At 40.0% G+C, this 21859-nt stretch overlaps 2 protein-coding genes across 5 annotated transcripts in view; both read left to right on the top strand.

Annotated features, from left to right (window-relative positions):
* The first annotated feature begins 858 nt into the window (after nucleotides 1-858).
* Nucleotides 859-5727, top strand: arpp19a (cAMP-regulated phosphoprotein 19a). The gene is made up of 3 exons (XM_042513523.1): nucleotides 859-1040; nucleotides 2561-2683; nucleotides 5002-5727. Exons 1-3 carry the CDS (start codon nucleotides 984-986, stop codon nucleotides 5170-5172), a joined length of 351 nt encoding a protein of 116 aa, XP_042369457.1. The 5' UTR covers nucleotides 859-983; the 3' UTR covers nucleotides 5173-5727.
* Nucleotides 5728-8496: 2769 nt separating this feature from the next.
* The window catches only part of myo5aa (myosin VAa), a 65415-nt gene continuing 52052 nt past the window's right edge, over nucleotides 8497-21859 (top strand). For all 4 annotated transcript variants that reach the window (XM_042513455.1, XM_042513310.1, XM_042513385.1 and 1 more), the window contains exon 1: nucleotides 8497-8723. In XM_042513455.1, coding sequence (XP_042369389.1) covers nucleotides 8697-8723 — 27 coding nt within the window. In that variant the 5' untranslated portion in view covers nucleotides 8497-8696. The remainder of the gene's footprint in view (nucleotides 8724-21859) is intronic.

Raw genomic sequence — 21859 nt, 5'->3', positions numbered from 1 at the left:
AAAGTAATTATTAAAAGCACATGTTAAAAAAACAATTAGGAATGACATGGGAAAAGTGTAAGTAACAGTATATAAAGGCAATTACATAAAAATAAACAAACTGATTAAAAAAACAGGGGTACAAGCATACAGTGAAAAAATCATATTCAGTCAGAGTACTATGCTTAACTTTACAAAAGTTTGACACTTTTTTTGTTTTTCCATAAACAGTGATATGAGAGGAGCATTAAATTCTAGGAGAGAAGATAAAAATTCACAGTGTGGGAGAATTTCTGTTTGTGAATTTAAAAAAAATAGCATTTAGAGCAACAAAATAATTAACGCTATTATCTTGATTATCATGATAACAAATAATATTAAGTAAAAGGAGTAATCTGAATCACAGATTTCCAAGAAATATGATTCCAAATCAGTCAAAAATCTTTTGGATATTTCACATTAAAAAATGAAAAATGATTTCTATATTATGTTTAAAAAGGGCAGGAAATATCTGTCTGTAAATTTGGGAATAAGACAATTGGCAGGGTATATTTGATGCAAAATCTGAAGATGTACCTTTTTAGCCATATTTTAGAAACAATAGGCCTACTTGTAAGAGCCAACCCCCTCCCAAATTAAGGTTCTCAATTTCAGTCCTCCGAAAAAACTTGTGTGGGAAAATGGCCTGCACTGTGTTCATCACAATCCAGATTGCAGGATTATTTGACTGAAATCTGGATTTGTGCTACAGCACATGGGTCTAACAGCTGATCGGTATGTTACGCAATGTAAATCCGATCCCAGCACTCTGTGCGGGTGCACGGCAGAAGCGCCTGAACGTGGGCGCGCGTGGTGTCTCCGCATGTGACGTAGTATTTCTTGTGTGGGAGTGCGCGCTCGCCTCGGTGGGACTTGTATGGGAACGAAAAGTCAGAGCGGGGGATTTGTAGATCACTTGTTCAACTAGTGAGCAATCTCTTGCCTGAGATCACGATAATACAGAAATGTCGGGGGACAACGAAGAAACACAGACGGCCGAGGAGACACCAATGGACGAGAAGGTGAGCGTGCGGCGGATCAGCAGTTTAGCAGCAGCGCCACGGACTGACTTTGTTGCAGCAAACGCTAGCTGCGTTTTATAGCTTAGCTTCTGCGCCCCGCGCTCGTCATTGTTGACATATCAGCCGAAGCCAGCTACTAAGCCCTGGGTACAGTAGTTAATATTATCTCTCAAATTTCATAACGACATTACGTTACCTATCAGGTGGCCTGTCGTGTCGGTTGCTGATAGAGCGACTGGTTCGGATGGTTGATGTGAATGTCAGCGGTGCTACTAGCTAATGTTAGCATCTCGCCTTCGCCAAGCTAACTGTCATGACATTCAAACACTGAAAAAAGGTAACAGTTAGCTCAGGAGCTAACACTAGCTTAGCTAAACCCAATATAGTGCTTGTCTTAAGCCCTGTTATTGTAAATTTATGTGCTGTTACACCCGAGCCACCGCAGTTTTGCGTGCTGCTAGCTTGCTGCCGACGGTTATTTTGCAGCACATTTTGCGGTTCATCCCAACCGGTACCGAGTAACGTTACCAGTTAGCTCCGTGATGTCTACTTAATGAAGGTGCTGTTCTGAAAATACCAGAGGTGGATGAAATAAATGATACAGAAAATGACTTTGGTAAAAGTTAAAGTCACCTAATAGAGCTTTTTTTTTTAGTTAAAATCTTGTCTGTCTGATATTTGCTGTACTTGAGTATCGGAAGTAATTTCATGATATTAAATGCATTTAAGGCCCTTTGAAGTAAAAAAGTACAAATGAATGCTGGTTAAAAAAAAGCAAACGGTCAGCATTTTGAATATTTTTTTCCTCGTAACATACAGCACTTTAAAAATGAAGCCTATATTACACTTGAAGATAAACGAGGTCTTGTCTGCAAGCTAATGGATTTAATCCTTCATTAGTCTGTCCATACCTTTCTTCCTTTCTCAGTTCCTTTCCTATTTTGTAGTAAGTAACTAACATGCTTAGGGACAATGTAGTGGAGTAAAAGTACACATTAAAGTAAGGAAATAGTGGTGAAAAAGTGAAAATTTACAGAAATATAATTACTCAAATAAAGCACAAATATTCCTAGAAACACATAGTAGTAGCACTGTAAAGAAGTATAATTACTTTGGCACATGACAAGTACATGCCAATATTCTAATATTCTAATATAATATCTTTAGCTTCATGTTGATAATGGCAGAGATAACACTATCCCAGGAAGGTTTAACTACTTCGTGCTTGTACAGTTTTACTCTGGCTTTGTTGGAAAAAGGCAGTTAACAATTGTTGCATATGTTGCATTAATGTTAGGTGTTAATAAACGTTTGTAACACTGTGTCCTAATTGGATGGTGTAAAAGGACTAATATGAACATTCGGTTTATCTCTATACCGCAGTGCAATCAGTTGACATCATGTTTCAGTGGGAGCCTGGAGGAGGCACATGGTTATTATTGTCTCTTTTGCTGCTTATGGTTGTTGAGCAACACGTTTTCCGCCTTATTTTAATGCCAAACTCCTCTGCTTGTTTTCAGGAGGTTCAGGACAAAGTGATCAGTCCTGAGAAGGCAGAGGAGGCTAAACTGAAGGCCAGATACCCACAGTTAGGAAACAAAGCCGGGGGCTCTGACCTGCTCCGCAAACGCCTCTCGAAGGGGGTGAGTTATCTCTCGTGTTTGTCTGCAAAACATTCAGAGTTCACTAGGTACACTCCTTTAACCCATTGTGATTTTTTTGTTGGTAAGGCTGAACTTACACTCATTTTCCAGTTTATATAATGTCTAAATTAGTGCTGTTGGACAAATCAATGTTTAACTCCAAGTTCCTTTTCTAGAGTATGATTAGCATGATTACAAAGAAACAAATAGAAACACCTCTTAGTGTTAAGCAATACAAATCAATAACACCCCAAACTGCAGTCTCCTAAATGAAGTTAAATCAATCCCTCTTCACAGTCTCAACAAGACCTGAAGATTATAAGCCTTCATGAAGGCAGGATTTATTTCAGTGATGTGTAACTAGACTGTGTTAGTTTAAATGAGATGTATAAACTGGTAACGGAGTGTATAATACCACTGTGTCCTTATATTTATGATGATATACAGTATGATTCTGTAATGCTGGAATGAATGTACATAAACATTAGTGGACCATTATGATAGACAAAATCTCATTTATCAAGGAAAAATAGCAATCACTCACTGGTTTTCAGCCTGTCACATGTGAGGATTAGCAGCTTCTCTCTGTTTTCATATCATTGTAATTCATTCACTGCTGGCCAAAGAAAACAGGAAATTTGAGGTTACCACTTCTTGTAATAATTTGTTAGGTACTTTTGCTGTTTTACTATTCAATTGTCAACTGTTAATCAGCATATTAACCCAAAACCAATGGAAAAATTGATTCATGTCACCTAAATGCTCAAATAAAGAAATGATTCACTTATAAAACACTGGTCAAAAATTCCACAGGATACATGTAAAAACATCAGAATTTGTGTCATATGTTCTCTTTGCCAAGTAATTCAAATAACCAGTCAAGAGTTAAAACTGGGCTCAAGAAAAGTAATGTCATTATTCCGTCAAAATCGGTAAAACTCCTATACTTTGATCAGCTAAAACATTCAAACAACTGGCAGATGAAGTTGATCATTGATCACAGTGATCGTGTGTTGATAGTACAATGCTCTGGGAAACCCTGGTTGCTGACGTTTATATGAATGCCACTGGACAGGCACCACCCACCCAAACACTGTTGTAAACCAAGTACACCCCCCTGTGGCAACATTAATCCCTGCAGTTACTGCCCCCCTCCTCCTCCCAGCAGGATAATGTGTCATGCCACATTGTAAAAATTGCTCAAGAATGGCCCCAGGAATGTGACAAAGAGCTCAGGGCATCAACCTGGCCTCCAAATTCACCAAATCCCAATCTGATTGAGCATCTGTGGGACGTTGCAGTTCCCCAGAGGTCCTGTGTCTATGTCTCGACAGGTAGGAGGCCCCACCTTGGTTTGCACTTGCCTCTGACTTTAGGCATGGACACAGGACATTTGTGGGTGCCCTATTTTTTTTATTTTGGCGTAGGTGAGGGACATACAACTCTAAATGGTAGTATTTTGTATCTATTTCAAAATGAAAAAGTCACACCCCAGCCACCCTCCTCCTCTGATAAGTAAAGTACACTCTCTTTCGAGGGTTTGGGTCAGGTTTAGGTAGTAGTAACGCATATTGACCAAGAAACAGTCATCAACACTCAATTGGCGCAGAAGCTAAGCAATGTCGTGCTCTGGAGGGGACTGCAGAAAAACATATTGTATCCACCTAGAAAAATCAATATCAGTTTAGGTGTACACTATATTTGAACATTTGCTCTGCTTTACTTTCACATTAGCTGATTGAGGCAACAGTAGACCAACAACTGTGCCATTCAACAGAGTTAAATGACTGTACTTCTCAGTACATTCTGGTGCTTTTGATGTTACAGCTTTAAATCTCTGTTGGTAAGGGCTTTCTTACAGCAAGGTAAAGTGGTAAAGACATTCATAATATAGCATATACTTAAATGGATGTTGATGTTTTTTTAAGGTGGCTTAAAATGAATCAATTAAGGCAGAGTTTGCTCAGCACCATTTGATTATATGTACATGACATGGTGGTTTTTTACCCTGAAGTTATTTTAAATAAACATTTCAATTCAGTCTGTAGCAACTAGCTGAAAGGACATGCATCCATCCATAATCGATTCTCTCCCGGTGCTTGTATACTGGGACAAGGACAGTAGTCCAGTTAACTATAAGCTATAACTGTAGCTGTGCATATAAACGTACTAAGTGGTTTTAATGTTTTGGTTGATTGTCATATGTTGCATACTTCAAGATGTATTTATCAAGGTATATTCATTTCTCTTTGCAATGCCATTAATGTGTTCCTTTTTCAAAGATGACACACAAATTTGAATCTTATGTCTCTCTACAGCAAAAGTACTTTGACTCCGGTGACTACAACATGGCGAAAGCCAAGATAAAGAACAAGCAGTTGCCGACAGCTGCACCAGAGAAGACCGAGATCACAGGGGACCACATCCCCACCCCCCAAGACCTGCCCCAGAGGAAACCTTCTCTGGTGGCCAGTAAACTGGCAGTCTGATGCACACACGGCCTCGACAGCCCCTGCAGCACCTCCCAGCCCCTAACCCTTTCAACTCATGTCTCAGAGCTGTAACATAACCTCTCCCACCCTTCACAGTACCTGTCCCCTGCCTCTGCCCCGCCCCCACCTGCCTGGACCCCCCCTAACAGGATCCCACACCTGGCGCCCAGTGAACTGGCTAGCTGATACCTTCAAATCCTGTTTATTTTTGTTTCCACCCCATCTGTCCCTGCCGTTACTGCCTCCTTTCCTTGTTGTTTTCCCTCGCTACTCCTCCAAACTGACTGCCCTTCTGTCATTGTCCTCTTGCTTTTCTGTGTTCCTTGTTATTTTCTCTTTACTTCCATGTAAGATACACTGAAGGATGGGACATCAAAGTATGAGTGTGAGCAGATTGTGACGCCTCTGTATGACTCATAGACGACTGATTCTGCTGTGTTTACTGGCTGTAGACAGGGGTGGACAGTGGAAGCTGCGTCTCATATGGTTGGGGAGCTTTAGTCCGGTCATTGGGATCCCTCAGTTTGGAATCGTGTGTGTATATATATATATATATTTCCTTTTGTTTGGCACAGAGGCAGATTTCCGCCTTTTAGAACATTTTACATCAGATTTGTAACATTCACTGTAATGTCCTTATTCTAAATTATAATGTCAATATGCTTGTGATTTACTGAATATAGTAATCCAGAGGCCAAGCTCAGTTTTGTTAACACATTGTTTGGGAGGAAGCTGTACTAAAGTACCACACAGCAAAGGCCAGAGTGTGATATGGAACTGCATGTGTGACGCAGGGCTCCCAAAGGCGAACCTCACTGAGCTCCATTTTTATTCATCAAGGTGCACTGTCCACAGACATTTACACGGATGCTGAACAGCCCAGGTGCAGCGTATAAGCACTCGGTGGCATGTAGATGATGCATTCACAACATCTTGAAACTTTGAAGAGTGAAAGAGGAAGAAATGTTGCCTCAGTCTGAACTGCAATGTTGAAACTTGGCGCTGTATTTGTGTCATCCATTTCAGCCTCAGATGATGATACTCGGGTCAAAGTTTTGGTTACAAGTTGTCATGAATGGAACATTACCATGCTAGATGGCAATGCAGAGGGGTTTATGGGACCTAAAAGCTAAATTTCTGTCAGTAGGGACCAACCTTTGTGTCCTGTATGCTGTGTGAATAGACTCAGTTAATGCTAAAAATATGTACTGGGAGCAGCTCTTGGCACTGGGAACAAATACTCTCATGAATCGTGTTCAGACTTTGGGAAAATCCTTCTATACTCACAAGCTAAAGTACTTTTATCTTTAAAATGTCATTGGCCCTGTATAGTGCTTCCGCAGGGTCCTCGCTGACTGGATGAGGTTTACCTGCGATGTGGTAACTCTAAGCTAGCACAACATCCATCTGAGCTGTGCATGTATATGGCTGCCCTGCTGTCACTTTGTGCCATTTTGTTTTGTAAATAAAATAGTTTTGCACAAATGTTTGATTGCTGTCATATGTGTGTGTCATGTTGTGTTTCTGATGTATGTTCAGCGTGCTTTCAGCTGTCTAATCAATGCATCCATTTGACCATGAAACCTTTTTTTTCTTTTTAATTAATGTACTTACCAACATTCACTTGGATGAGGGAAACTGTGACTATTTTACTTCATCTTTGTCATTTCCCTGTTTTGAAAACTTGCTTGAGGATAAATTCCAGTTAACTAAGAAGGTGTTTTAAATGTATTTTGACTCCATTATGTGGTTCATTGAGCAGTTTTGTGGCCAGTCCGTTGAAGTAATCCAGCACCACAGCCGGTGACACTTAATGATCAGTGTACTTTCATTTTAGATTTTAGATTTTTTCTTTACAAACAAACCCAAAATGTAAAAAACAAAGTGAAAACCCTAAAAATAAAACATCTCAGAAGTTGTTGAATTTCTTGACAGTCATCAAAACATGAACATATGGGTCCTTTTGCAAGAACATTTTAGTAACATACTGCATGTTTTCCTGCATTTTACCCATTCAGTTTTTACTTGACAAAAAAATATTTGGTTTTTTTTGTGATTCATGATCTGATTATGGCTGCTATTGCTTAAATGTTTGTTTATTTTGACATCATACACACGTTAAGTACACAAATTCCTTATTTACAAAATACTGTTATACCAGCATGTACACATTAAATACAATTGGAAAATAGACAAAAACATCTGTATGTGTGGGGTGTTATTATATTCTTAAAATATATTATATGCTAAAATAATAGCCCTAAATTAAATAAATAAAATGATTGACAATGATTCTTGAGGCTGTCACAAATTACATTCAGAATAGTTTGAATTATTTAACAGGGTGGAGTTTGCAGCTGTGGGAGAAAAACAAGCCACAAAAAAACACAATTTACATTATGTGATTCATAGTGATGCCATGTTGCTGAAGCATGAATAAATGACAGGTAGTTTTCCTTGTAAACCTTTTTTTTTCGGGGACTACATTGTTTGGCATAAGAGAATGTTGGTTATTCAAGAGAGAGGAGGAGGAGGTGAAAAAAGGGGGAGGCATGTCAAGTCATTTTTAAGCACTGATGAGGAGACTTAGGTTTTTTATTTTGGCTCACGGGAGGACATTCAAATTTAATTGTGTATTTTTTACTTATTTTACCAAAGATTTTCAAAGAAAACATGCCTTCTGAACCTGCCAGTGCCTTATCACCAAAATTACGCAATTTATCAAAGTCAGAAACTGCAAAACAGAAATTATTGCTGTATTTTCACATTTCCAACAGTCCTCGGCTTCTGTCAAAAACAAACAAACAAACAAACAAAAACCACAAGCACTACCACATCTAAGCTTAACATAGTTATTTTATCAAAATCACTTTAATCTACTATTCTACGTCTCTTTAAAATTTTGCCAAAAAGAAATTGTTTATACCAAGTAATCAGCATGCGTAGTGAAAGAAGAGTGAAAAATCAAGGCTTTTTTTTTTCCAACTTTAGTATTTTGACATCTCACTTTCGATTATCAAAAGGTTTTTTTTTTATATAAGAAATTATTTTATGGTGGAGGCTCAAAGAAAAAAATATTTGTAGCTTCGGGAAGGGTGAAAAAAGGAAGACGAAAAAACCGCAGCCAACACCCTCTTGTGAAAATTAAAGAACAGTCCCTGAGGGAAAAAAACAAAAAAAACAAACATTTTTTTCCTCTCTTTTTGGTACATTCTAACTCGTGACCACTGGGGGGCGCAGTTTCCCACGCGGCAGCAGCCTCTCTGTTTGGCTGAATCATTTCATCCATCGTACCCAGAATGCAAAGTGAAACACCGAAACCTCAGCAACAGCAGCAGCGGCAGCAACGTCAAGCTTTCAGGTTATCATGGCGATAAGAGACACATCTTCCCCCTGAGCCCCCGAGAGGCAGCGACAAAGGATTTCCTCCTCCCTCCGCTACATGAAAACACACACATGCAGCGCGGAGACCTGCCGGAGTTTTAGCCCAGATTGGAGAGAGGACATAGCGTGTGACCGTCATGGCAGCGTCGGAGCTGTACACAAAGGTAAAACAAGTGTATATTTATATGTGTATAGCAGTTTGCTAGCATGTCGGCTAAAGTAAATAACACAGTCGTAAGGTTAGCGTCATGCTAAATGCTTTCAAAATTTGTATAAACATGCCGACAGTTTGTTTTTCGATACGAACAACGTGTCTTTTTTTTAAAAAAAAAGCGGGTTTGTCGGCGGTTTTAAATGAATGAAAGTGATGTTGAAGCCACAGAAAACATGCTGTTGTGACACGCAGTGTGATGTGTTTTGGGGTGTTTAAATATAGATGCGCTGAAATGGGTGCAGCTGACAGAGAGAGACAGCGATAACAAATGCGGCTGTTTGTGTCCCTACAGCCGCCCTTTACATACATCATACAAAACTAGCTGAGGTAATTTATATATATATATTTTTATTTGTCATCTTGTCCGTTCACTGAAACATGATATCCTCTCCTCCGGGGCCTTCATATTGTGCATCATCCCCCACAGGAGGCCAGGGGGCTGGGATGATGCAAAGGCGGTGCCAGCCATCATGGAGGCTCCGGTTTTAACGATTTTAAAGCATTTGGCGCTGGCTCAAACCTGGGCATCTACATGGCCTCTTGTTGGTGTTTTATTTTTGGGGTTATTTCAGGCCTACTGTGACCCGGTTCTGTTGGGTGTGAGCCAAATCCAGCAGGTTGGGTACCACTGCTGCGATAATCGCCGCATCCGGACAGTTTAGCATCCTTTAGCATCCAGGATGTTGAGAGCAGCAGAGGCCCTGCAGCCTCTCTGTAGCCTCAGATGCTCACTGAAGAGAATATGACACTGATGCTGATGCTGCTGAGGAGAACTCACAAGGTCATAAGTGCTGCTGCTGTATCTCTATGATTGCAAATGTAAAACAAGAGAAGAAATTTTGTGTGTGAGGGAGGAGGAGATGAGTCACCCATCCCCCTACTTTGACAGCTGGTGTGTTCAGCTTGTATAAGGTTGTGGTGAGAAAACGTGACAGTGTGAGTGTGTTTTGACCACGATTGCTATTGAAATTTCTCTTTAAATCTACACTAAACAGCAGCACTGCAGCGTATTTGTAATTTGAACCTCTTTCTGTCAGAGCACTGGTGTTAATAGAAGTGTTTCTAGCCTCTTTTGTCTTAAGTGCATTAGACAAGCTTAGGCAAGTGGTCAAAGACAATGTGTGACACAGATTTGAACCCTATGTCAGCAAATGGACTCTCTGACAAAATGTTTGAGTCCCTGCTGGCTCCCTGGGGTGCTGTTCTGCAGCTGTTTTCAACCTCTGATCTTTAAGGAGAGAGGCAAACAAAAGAGCATCATATTTCATTTAGTGTCGAAATAAATTTGATCCATTCATATAATGATTGACAGAAAATTGACCAGCAACAAGTCATTTTGCAAGGCAAAAAACACTGGTTCCAGTCAGTTTTGGCTCCTTAAATGTGAAAATTTGAAGATTTACTCATCTTAATTAGTACTCTTAAGTTAGATTAAAGGTATAGTCTGCAGGTTTTTCCTACAACAAAAAAAATGTATAGACTCATTCATAAAGAATCCCCCTCATTATTGCTTATAACTTTCTAGAAGTCTATAGCGGTGTATTCTTTTGCAGAGACTCTGCTCTTTGCCTGTATTTTATGATTTTCGTATTTTGCTGTGGTCAAGATGTTTATGGACACATAGCCACCAGCCAATAACTGCATGAAGGTGAGGCTGGGACTTTGTAAGAAAGGTAGCGACCAGGTTCCAGACTGTAAGCAGATCTACCCAAGAGGAAGCTATAAAAATTATATATATAACATGTACAATGTTTTCACTTTGCATTGATGATATTGGATTGATTGATCCAGATTAGTGTATCACTACAGCCATTATGGGGATCCTAACAATAAATATATAAATAAATAAATCAAACAAACAGTCGACCCAGTAAAGTAAAATACATCTGTTTATATGTTTATAGCTGGGTCCTAGAAGGTTGACGATGCTTTTTTTAATGTTAAATGTCCGAGTCACCTTAACATGAAGATATTCTTCATTTTTTTTCCCAGAAAATGTGCCTTATTTAAAGTGGTGATGGCATTAAAATGAGTGAAAACCACATAAAACATGTTCGTCTGACATTTAGTATGATGTCAGATTGCATTGTATGATTGAGACAGATAGCTTCCTGCTTTCACCTCCTTTTATCAAAAATGTTGGGTCTGCTTAAATAGCACTAAGGCGAGAAATTACAACGAGTTAACAACAAAATGCATGTAGATGGTGTCCGGTTAATTAGTTTCCTCTCTCAGCAGGATTTGGCTTGTAGCCATCCATCAATTTCTTATTCCATGAGAATCAGGTTGGGTGTCAAATGGTCTCAATTGCAGAGGAGTTGGGAAAACTTGTCAGTGTGGCGGGGAAACGCAATGTTATTTTCTGCTTTGAATGGTACAGTCTGTTTCAGAAGTCAGCTCTGATGTCAGACCCCTCTCTGTGATTTACTTTTCCAACACAGGGGTGGAAAACACTCAGCCCTTTGTGTGTATGAGTCAGCCTTATAGAAGCGTATTGAGCGGGTCAGAGCTGCTTGGTTAAATTGCACCTACACACCAATATACAAATACACACACAGCATCAGATTCTGCTCCGAGCTACGTTTGGCTCCTGATCGCCAGTAGAGGTGAGTCAGAGGTGAAAGTAGACTTTATAGGTTGGAGGAGAAGGAAGAAGCTGCAGTTTTAAACATTAATTGCATTTTTAAAATACGATTTAATTCAGTCTCTTCCATCTACGTGAGCCAAATAAAGTAAGTAAAACAATTTAGGATAAACACTAGTGAGAGGTGGTGAATGTGAATGAAACGGTGCTGTGTGACTCCACGCAGGGGTGGAAGAGAGTAAGGATATTCTCATGGAAATGGAAGTGAGGCGATGCTCCATTACATGACTCAGAGATGGAAAGGCTGGTCAATGCACAGCAAGAGTTTCAAAGATACAAACTGTATTTGAAGGAATGTTTTGCTGTACACCAAGAGCATATAGTTTATTTTTAGAACTACAAGACTCAGCATCGATCCAGGAATTTAAACTGAGAATGAAACTATTGCTTTCGCAGATTGTTCTTTTTCATAAATAGCTTACGGTGCGCTGTGGAGTCGTAACGACACGTTGCCTCTGATTGTAGTTCAGACAGCTTTGTTGTGTCTGTATCAGTGAGTTTAGCTAAGCTGCGGTTGACTGTCAATCAAGCACTGATTATAAAAATGAACAAGTTCTTTTTCTGATTTTTTTATGCAGGTAATGGGGTTCAGCACACTTCAGTTTGGAGAAGCAGGCAGGAGTACCAAAGCAGCAAAGCGTATTTTAGACACATAAAAAAATGACCACCTGAAGTAATATCATTTTAGTGTACGCTATATTTTAAATATTTTTGCTGCTTTACCTTGCCGTCAGACAGTGATTTCTGATGGGTAACTGAAGCCTCTCTTGAAAGCCACGACACTCCTTTGACAAACAAGAAAGAAAGAAAATAACAAATCTACCCTTTAAAAGGGAATTCCCGAAAGCTATTTTATTACTCTACTAGCGCTTGAGGAGACACCGCAGAGAGTAGCCGTGGGAATCATCGGTCAGGTCACCATACATTTATACTATAGTGATTTGTTTCCCATGACTGTATTAACAAAAGTCAGGCACTTTTAAAGTATGTAATTTTCATATTTGAAGAGAATGACCTTCATTACGCCAAGATTTTGGGTAACTGGTCAAAAAAACTCAAGTTTTTTCATAAACTGCATAGTGTTTGCCTCTTCAACTCACATACGCACGTACACTACTGCCTCACATGTGCCATCATTCATTTGTCAAACTGGCAAAAGGCTTAACTGCCAGTAAGCTGTTTCACACTTGAAATGCTGAAAGGAAAGATACACCTCTGCGTCAGAATCACAGGAAAGTGCATGCCAGTGTCGGTGCTAGTTTCTAATCTTACTGAGTGGATCCAAACCCAAAAGAGCTGCATGTAAAATAGGGATGGAAGCCTTCAGGGTAAATTTAGGACTGAATCATGTGGTTCAGAAAACAGCAGTGAGTCGAAACTTTCGCAGCACACATGGCCACATGCCACTCAGTGATGTGAGGGAGCGAGTGTTGTCATGAACAGCTGATCGAAGGGAAAACACCTGCTGTTACATCACTTGTTGGGGTGTTTCGAAAATCAGAGCATGCTTGAAATTTTCAAGAACAGCGCAGCAGTGCTTTACTGGGATTTAGTTTACATTTAATTTATGCCACCTTTTATTTATATTCCTGTCCCTAATATTTAGCCTCGACTGCTCCGTGGGTGTAATGTCAGTCGGGCCGTCACTCTGTTTTGGTGCAGACTGAAATATCTCAACAACTATATAATGGAGTGCCAGGAAATTTGTTTGATATCTGTATACATTTCATGTCATATAGTGGTTTGGATAAATATGTCATCGAATAGGACAGTCATGCTTTGTGTGCTGGAGGTGTTTACCTCAACTGCATCAGGCGGCGAAATTTTACGTTATCTCATGCAAGTGAGGTTTTTTTTCTCCCCAGCTCTATTTGAGAGCATGTGCATTAGATTACTGCGATAACCTGGTTAAAGTAATTGTGCAGTCATGTTATATATGCCCTGGCATGTAGTCTTTGCAGTCCTGTCCCACACAGAAAAACACACAAAGAGCAGACACACAGCAGTGGGCTGCAGGTTTTAGAGCTAAAATAGTGATTCTGACTGTAATGTTCAGCGTGACGGTGCATTTCTTGTGATTTGAGGAACAAGCCTTTAGCATCTTATTCAAACACTATATCTAAGTGATAAAGTGATGAAATTTAATGTGTAACATAACATAGATAAACAAGTATTACGTTTAAAAACTAAAATTTGGATCCATGTTTGGATGTAAATAAATTGTGCTCCTCCACAACAAGAGTTCACTTTGTTCAGCGTATCAGAACAAAACTGAGATTGACTGCTCGTCTGTAAGACAGTTGTTTTTTGGAACTGTGTCAGTGGTTTGTGGTCAAGTCCTGTTTCCTGGCTCTGAGAGTCTGTCTACCTCCCAACTCATGTGATTGAGAAAGGAAGCCGGGATGTTTGATAGACAGCAGGGACAGCCCGTTATCTGTCACAGGGCAAGGAACTTTAGGAGATGTTGGTGAATGCTGCTTGTGTCTGCAGACACCATCAGTTAGCATCTGGTCTTGTGGTGTGTGCGGCTGGAGGCATTCAGAAAACCAGCTAACAGCTCAAAGCATGAGCTAGGAACTTGATGAAGAGACAAGATGAACTGGGAGTTGGAGTATATGTTTGTGGAAGTAAGTTTGGCTTCTTTTAAGCTTTCATTTCTCGTCCCATTCCCTCATTTTTTGATTAATATGTATCCTAAAAAGAGTGACATTGTTAAAGAGGATGGACTTGAAATTAAATTAAACTGTCTGATGTGTTGAAGGAGAAGATACTTTCTTGGTTTAGCTACATATGGTTCTTTGACAAGTGATCTGTAAGATCTTGTCTTAAATTTGGATACATATATTCTCTGTATTGTGCAACAAGGACCACCAGTCCTGACACACCCTTCTTCTGTAGAAAATATTTATGCCAGTGAAATCAGCAGGGCAGTATAAACTCCAGAGAAGGAACAAATCAGCTTTTAGCCTGAGTTTTGTTCTGGTGTCTGAAAAACAGCAAAATCTTTGTTTCAGATCACAGTGTAAGGGATGCAGTTTGTCCTAATTTTTGTAGATAAAGGGCTGCATATCTGGCAAATCTGCCTATCAATTTTAATGATGTTGGAGCATGTTAGTGGCCTATAGTTCCACAGCTCAGATAAATATGTAACTCTGCCACAGGTTAGCTGTTTGCCCAGTTTGCTCAGTTTAATAGTTTGTGTATTTTTTCCTAACAAGACTATTTTGGCCCATTGTCTGATATAAACATAAGACAAAAGCATAGCTGTGCACTGACTCTCCTACCATGACATAACTCACAGAAGTGAGCTACAATACTGTGAGAGTCAGCACTGACTAAACTAATGAGATTAGATACTGGGCATCGTCACAGCTTCTTAGTAAGAGACCCTGATCTTTGGCAATCGCTGGACATTTGCTTGCTAAATGTGCCAGGACTCTGGTTAGGGAACATACTATTGAGTGTAGTGAGACTAGCACAGTTTCCTTCCAACCGAACTCTCCACCAGCACTGAGGTCTCTGTATCTTGGCGTCATGCTGCGTCTGCCCAGCTGAGCAGAAAAACAGCAGATTCTCACGAGTGGCATCATGTGACGAGGCCTCTGCAGTCTGGGACTCCATTGACAGACTTACTGAGAATATGTGAGCAAAACACTTTTTGCATACCACTGCAGCTGATGAGGTAGCTGTCTCTGCCGGACTGAGTTGTAAAGTATTTTCAGGTTTAATCAATTTTCCGCTTGATTTACTCTCATTGTGTGTCCTTCTCATACTTCCACAAATAACCGTTTCAAAGTGGGAAATGATTTCTATGTTAGTGATCTGAAAGGTGTTCTAGCACGTTCAGACTGCAGACAAAAGTGGCCCATATCTGATGGTTTTGCTCATATGTGACGTGACTGTTAATATTCCACAGTTGCTGCCATACAGAACAACTACTGGGCATAGTTTTTAAATAGCCAAACAACAATAAAACACAATAAAATCCCACAAATGCTATAACCCTTAGTGCATCCCAAGCCCATTAGATGAAATAACTTGAAAATAAGATAGCCTTAATGAAGAAGCTATTGAACAAAGTGACTAATCAGAGAAGATGAGCTGCAGAAACAAAGATAGCACCAAATGTCGCCATTAAGTCATCCGAAATAACATCCAGGGAATCACCAGGCCGTCTGGCTTGCCGTGATGAAGCCTTTCTCCAGCCTAATCTACAAGGAGACCCGCGGTGTGCTAAAGGTTTTCCTGGAGAATGTGATCCTTGATGCCGTCACCTACATTGGGCACACTAACTGTCATGGATGTGGCGTACGTTCTAAAGATTTAGATTTGACTTCAATGGATAAATAGGTCCGTCCGTCACACAATATTTTGCTGTTTAATACGATAGTAATTAATTAATGTATTTGGCGTATTTCAAATCAGACATTTTGGCCGTTGATATTTTAATCTGCAGGACAACTCCAGGTAATTTCGGCAAAAAGTGGGCATATACCAGCCTACATAACCCTGAGTGTGGACATGACAAATCACATGGAATCTGATCGTTTTACTTTTGCTCTGGGCTACTTTCATATGTGGTCCTAAATCAGACACAGGTCTGATATCTTACGATGTGCCCTCTGTCTGAACAGTCACATAGGTATCACACTATATCGGCATTAGTCACAGTTCTGCAATGGTGGGAGTCACTCAGTGAATACACACGTGGAAGTAGTATCAGGATGTCAAGGGAAGTTTTGGATGAGATTTCTTTCAGGGAAGCCACTGACATCACAATCCCACCACTCCTGGCTCTGACTCAGCATCCACACACTCTTCCATACAGAAGCAGCAGCCATTTCTCCACAAAAAGCCACAACTAAAAGTTTGGCTCTCTTTCTATTCATACTCCTCATCATCTGCGCACAAATTTGTTGGCTTCCACTGCGCACCAATTTATAAATGAAATCGTAAACGTTGACTCCAGTGGCCTTGATGTTTAACTCAACTTGTTGCGTTTGACATCTTTGTTATTTTTCTGTTGCAGGTCAGATCAGTTGACAGCAGAATATGACATTTGTGGTCACATTTAAAAAATAATGTGCACAGCCAACAAAAAGATCTGATCTGCCTCAAAAAATCTGAATTGAGCACTAAGGCTTGCAGTGTAAGTTCAGCCTAAAGGCTCTGGTGGTGTCAGTGCTGGCAGGAGAAAACCCTGGGAGGGTTTAGAGGAGTCGCAGCAGGCCAGAGTGAAAGCTCGGAGCTCAGTGTTAGCAAGGAGAAGTCCCTCTAATCTGCTGTTGACTTAGTGCAGATTTGTAAACACTTGTCATGGATGCCCCGCCCAGTGGTTGCAGCCCTATATCGCCACACACACACACACACACACACACCCCTTCCCAATCCCCTAATCTCAGTGACCTCCAAACCTCAGACTTTCTTTACTATCCTTGCAGAAATGTTCCAGTAGAATCGAGAGCTAGACTCTAAACTAGAGGTTACATTTACAGCTAAACTAAGGCATCTGCTGAAATTCGCTAGTTTAACCGATAAAAACAGCATGTCTTTTCCTTTTTCTTCATATTAAATGGATTAAAAGGAAGAAAGTTGATATCTCTTTCGATAACATCAGTTTAATCTAGTGTTTTTATTCATGTGAACACATCCTACGTTTCTGTCTTTGGTTCAAGAACTAGTAGAAGCTTTTCCCATCATGTTAGCAGCACAGTGGCAACCTGTAGCCATATGTGAATGTGATTAAATCTCGGTGTAGTTGACTGGAATAAGATTAGCCGGTGTTACACTAGCCTAATCAGGTCCTGATCCTTTATCTCAGTGAAACCAGGATTAGCATTAGCCCAGCCTTGTACCTCCACCAGACCTGCTGTCAGCCTCTGCAAGGGAAAGTGTAGACTGTTTCATTATTTAATATGATATAAATTGTGTCATTGAATACTTGATGTATCAGAAAACTAGTACACTGCTCCTAGAACACTGATGTGGCTAAATCTTTATTTTCCTCCAATTTGATCAATATGATGTTTATTTTACTGATTTCATAAATAGTACACTCCAGTATCTGGTAGATATTATGGTATTCATTGCTTTAATTTGGAGTGCTAGTAAAAAGTCACCGATCATTTTTGCAGAGAATATTATCTTTGTCATATCACTGTTTCGGGGCAGCATAATTAATTGTGTAGTGGTTAGCACTAGCACCGCGCAGCAAGAGGATTTCTGTGTTTGAACCCACTGGCTGGCAGGGGCCTTCTGTGTTGAGTTTGATATTTGTTCTTCCTGTGTTAGAGTTAGGTTTCCCTGGGTGCTCAGATTCTCTCCCACAGTCTAAAGACATGCAGGTTAGGTTTACTGGTGATTTAAACTGGCCTCAGCCGTGAACGTGAGTGTGAATGGTTGTCTCTGTGTGTCAGCCCTGAGATAGTCTGGCGACGTGTTCAGGGTGTACCCTGCCTCTTGCCCAACAGCTGGGATAAGCTCAAGGCCCCCCCACGACCCTAAAAAGGATAATGAAGAAACAAAATTAAAATTTGAGGTTTTACGAAGGAATCAAATGAGTTACGTAATGGGGAATGTAGATCCAGTGTTGTTGGAGCTTGACCGATACATATAGGATTTTAAGTCAGGATATCTTGGATACGGTTGCTTCAGTTTTGATAATTCTTTCTTCCACCTCTTCATAGTGCTCCTAATAGCATTGCCACACATGAGCGAAAACAACAAATCAAAACCCAAGAGCCTGTGACGCATGTGTCAATTTTGTCAATCGCTGCTTGGAATTGGTCAGACTGGGCAGCACTAATCAAATATGAATCAAGTTGCAGGACTTGTATACCTTATTTCTCAACTCATGTGTTTTCATAAACATATTTTAGTGTACTGTTTAGTTGTAAAATGAGAATGGTGGTCTGGCTGGTGGGCGGTGCTTGGTACTCCAATGGACTCTATCCAACATTAGATAAGATAAGAAGATACTTTATTCATCCCTGAAAGGGAATTTCGGGTGACCAGCAGCTCAAATTACAATACAATACACTTAAAACATGGCGGGCAGGTCACAAACTTTCTCATTTTACAGCTGCACAGTATGCTAAAATATGTTTCTGGAAGCATTTTAGGCAAGAAATAGGGAATGCAGGAGCATAATTTTGATTCATATTTGATCAGTGCTGAGTGGTTTGACTGCAGTTCACAAGCAGGAATCGACCTAATGAAGTTAAAGTTTAAGTTTATTTGCACATTTAGAAACAAGAGCAAAAAGGGATATAAAACAGTTTACATTTGCAGTTAAGGTAGAAACCCACAATTGGCTTTTCTAAGGACCTCAGCTAAAGAGGAGAATAAAATATATATAGATTTTTGTAAAAAATGACTGACAGCTGTCAGACTCCACGGCTGTGATCTGTTATTTTCCAGCTGCCACAGTAGATTCTTGCAAATGCCACTCGGAGCAGCAGCAGTAGGAGGAGGTAAGGTGGAGGGACCTGGTCTTTGTTCACAGACTATGTGCCTCATGAACTTCTATGTTGATAGCAGCGAATATGACAAAAAGTTATTTTTTTATAAATTGCCAACTGTAGCTTTGAAGAAAAACAATGAAACACATGCTCAGGGCGGGACCACGCTGAATAAACTGAATATATCACCACTCAATTCAAATGAGAGCATCTGTTACTGCCTGGATGCAGACGGAGGAAGAAGGTGTTGTATTGTTTGTATGGATGCTCTCCATATTCTAATACTGATCTGTCGAATACAACTGGCATTTTCTACTTTTTTGGTTTGATTGAAATCTTTCTTGAGCTCTGAGCCCTTGCATTTTACACATTTTAAAGAATCAGACTTTGACTTCATAGAAAGCATGTGATCCTCTCTCACCCAACACCCTGAGGTGAAGAAAAGGGAAATTACTGAACTTTAGATACAGTTTAGCAGCTTGAGTTCATTAAAAGCATGTGGCACCTGTGGGGCCAGCTTAACACAGAGACACTTTAGTCACGTGATCTCTGACATCACAGATGCTCTGACGTCATTGGTCCTTTTTCTTGTCCCTCTCTTCCCTTCTTCTTTGTCTGCATCCCATAACTCACCAGCCCGACCATCATCCATTCCTCTGTGAGGCAGACAGACTGACTCATCACAGTTCTTTCTCAGGCTTTCAGATGCTCCTGTCATCCAGCTTGTGTTTCACTGTGGAGGATTACGTCCTTGAATCATGTTAATGTGCGTGTGTGTGTGTGTGTGTGTGTGTGTGTGTGTGTGTTTGAGTTTCATCCTTCATCTGTCCTCGGTTTTCTGACCACAGGGGGACTTTGTTGGTCTATAAATATGATTCATAGCCTCTGCAGCTGCATCTTATTGCTGTCTGTCTTTCTGTCCCACACACGCGCGCACACACACGCACGCACGCACGCACGCACGCACACGCGCACACACACACACACACTTGTGTGTTTTGGTCCAACAGGAAGGAGAAAGAAAAGAAATGTGCAGACTGGCTGCATATTTCAGTGTTATTCAGGTTAATCAAGCTTGACACCTACTGACGTGAGAAACAGGTGTCTGTGTGTGTGTGTGTGTGTGTGTGTGTGTGTGTGAGAGAGAGAGAGAGAGAGAGAGAGAGAGGATGATTTTGAGGATCAGGAAGTGTGCTCAGTAGTGCAGTGATGTCTCTGTGAGGTGTGATGCTGCTCAAAACTCGCCATGGCTATTTTTAGCCTTCGTTCTCCTCCCCTCCTTCTCTCGCTTCGAGGTATATTTTCTTGAAGTTTAATGGACATATTTCATATCATTAGAGACTTTGGGACCTCTTATACCACTTCAAGTAAAGCTCGTTTGACCAATGTTTGACTACACAGCAGGAGTTTGTGGTGACTTTGTGCTGAACATTGGCCTGGAGGTGGTTTAAATGGCCTCAAAAAATACATGAAAGCCAAGAGCAATGGAGTGGATTTCCTGAGTAGTATGGCAGTGTGCTAGCTGTTCATTTCTTTAGTGTCAGTTAATTCTGTCCTCATTCATATTTCATTAAATGCATGCATCAGGTAATATTTTAATGCACCATTATATGATTATTGGACCACGATTGGACCATGATTTGTTAAATTTGTCAGTTTTGGCAGGCATGCTGCACCACCAACATTTGAGAACATTGTCACAAAAGGTTTGTAAACTACTCAATGTGCTGATTGTGCTAATTTTTCAATTTTGAAGAGAGTTTATGTTCTTGTTGTTGTTATTTGCACAGGTTGTTTAGTGGCATATTAAACTGTTTATTACAGAAATTGTCATGAATTTAAATGTTAATTCATTTGTTTGTCATTTGATCCAGTATTAGTGAAGGAAAAAATCAATGCCTCCAAGTAGGAGTAAGACAAAGATGTTTGAGCTCCCGGGTATCGTAGTTGTGAGTGTTTGTGTCAAACAGATTGTGAAGGTCTTCCCTTTTTTGATTCAGTACATACACTATAGATATACACTATCTGACTCTCTGTCTGTCTCTCTGTCTGAAAACCATATGCACACAGTAGAGCCGGAAAGATAAATTAGCCAATACTGACTGATTTATCAGCTGCTATTAGATTATCGCAGTTATATTGATATCAGTGTATGCGGCAGCTGATCATTAACAAGAGAACAGCACAGAAATGCCAAATCAATGTTAAAGGTGATTTCTACATTGTTCAGCAGGGCACTAGCAAGTTATTTTTTAACTAGAAGATGTCAGTACAGTTTATAGTGATCACAATTCTTAACATAAATAAGTAAATACATAGATTTGTAATCAATTAGTCCTGCCGTGTTACCTTGAATTTGAAAAGAGAACTTTTTTTCTGATGTCTCAATGGAAAATGGCTAACATATTGATTTATTGGTTGGGGACCTTTTTTAACAGTAGCAAAACTTCATCAGAACATCCGCTGACAACTCTCAAACAACGTTTGCAGTTTAATCCAAGTCTCACTGAACAAGTCGTAGTACCTTTCAAACGCATGCATTTTTGCGTTCAGTTTTAAATAGGTACATTATTTTATCGAAAACTTTATATTTAACTCAATATTTAAAAATGTCAGATTCACAAACCCTATCAAATTAACAACACACATTGTGCTTGCTAACACATTGCCACTTCCACACTTCCCCACTGCCACTTCCGCACTTTAAATTATTGCATTATTTATGGTTTACTTATTCCCCATGTAGTTCCTTATATATAGATTTATTTTTCATTTTTTTATTATTTGTATTACCTTTGAAATCTGACTTACACAGGTTGTATTGCGTTTTTTATAACTGTCACTCAAAGGTAAAAATTAACCACACGGCACACTACCTAACCCGATGATCGCACAGTCTGGTGTTTCCACAGGGGTGGACAGAGAAATGGATTATAAAAAGGGGGGAAAAAGACCAACCTGGGAGCTTGGAAGGGGTGGAGC

The sequence above is a fragment of the Plectropomus leopardus genome, chromosome 1, assembly GCF_008729295.1.
Source record: "Plectropomus leopardus isolate mb chromosome 1, YSFRI_Pleo_2.0, whole genome shotgun sequence".
Lineage (NCBI taxonomy): Eukaryota > Metazoa > Chordata > Actinopteri > Perciformes > Serranidae > Plectropomus > Plectropomus leopardus.
The sequence above is the reverse complement of the archived record's forward strand: the minus strand, read 5'-3'. Positions and strand labels throughout refer to the sequence as shown.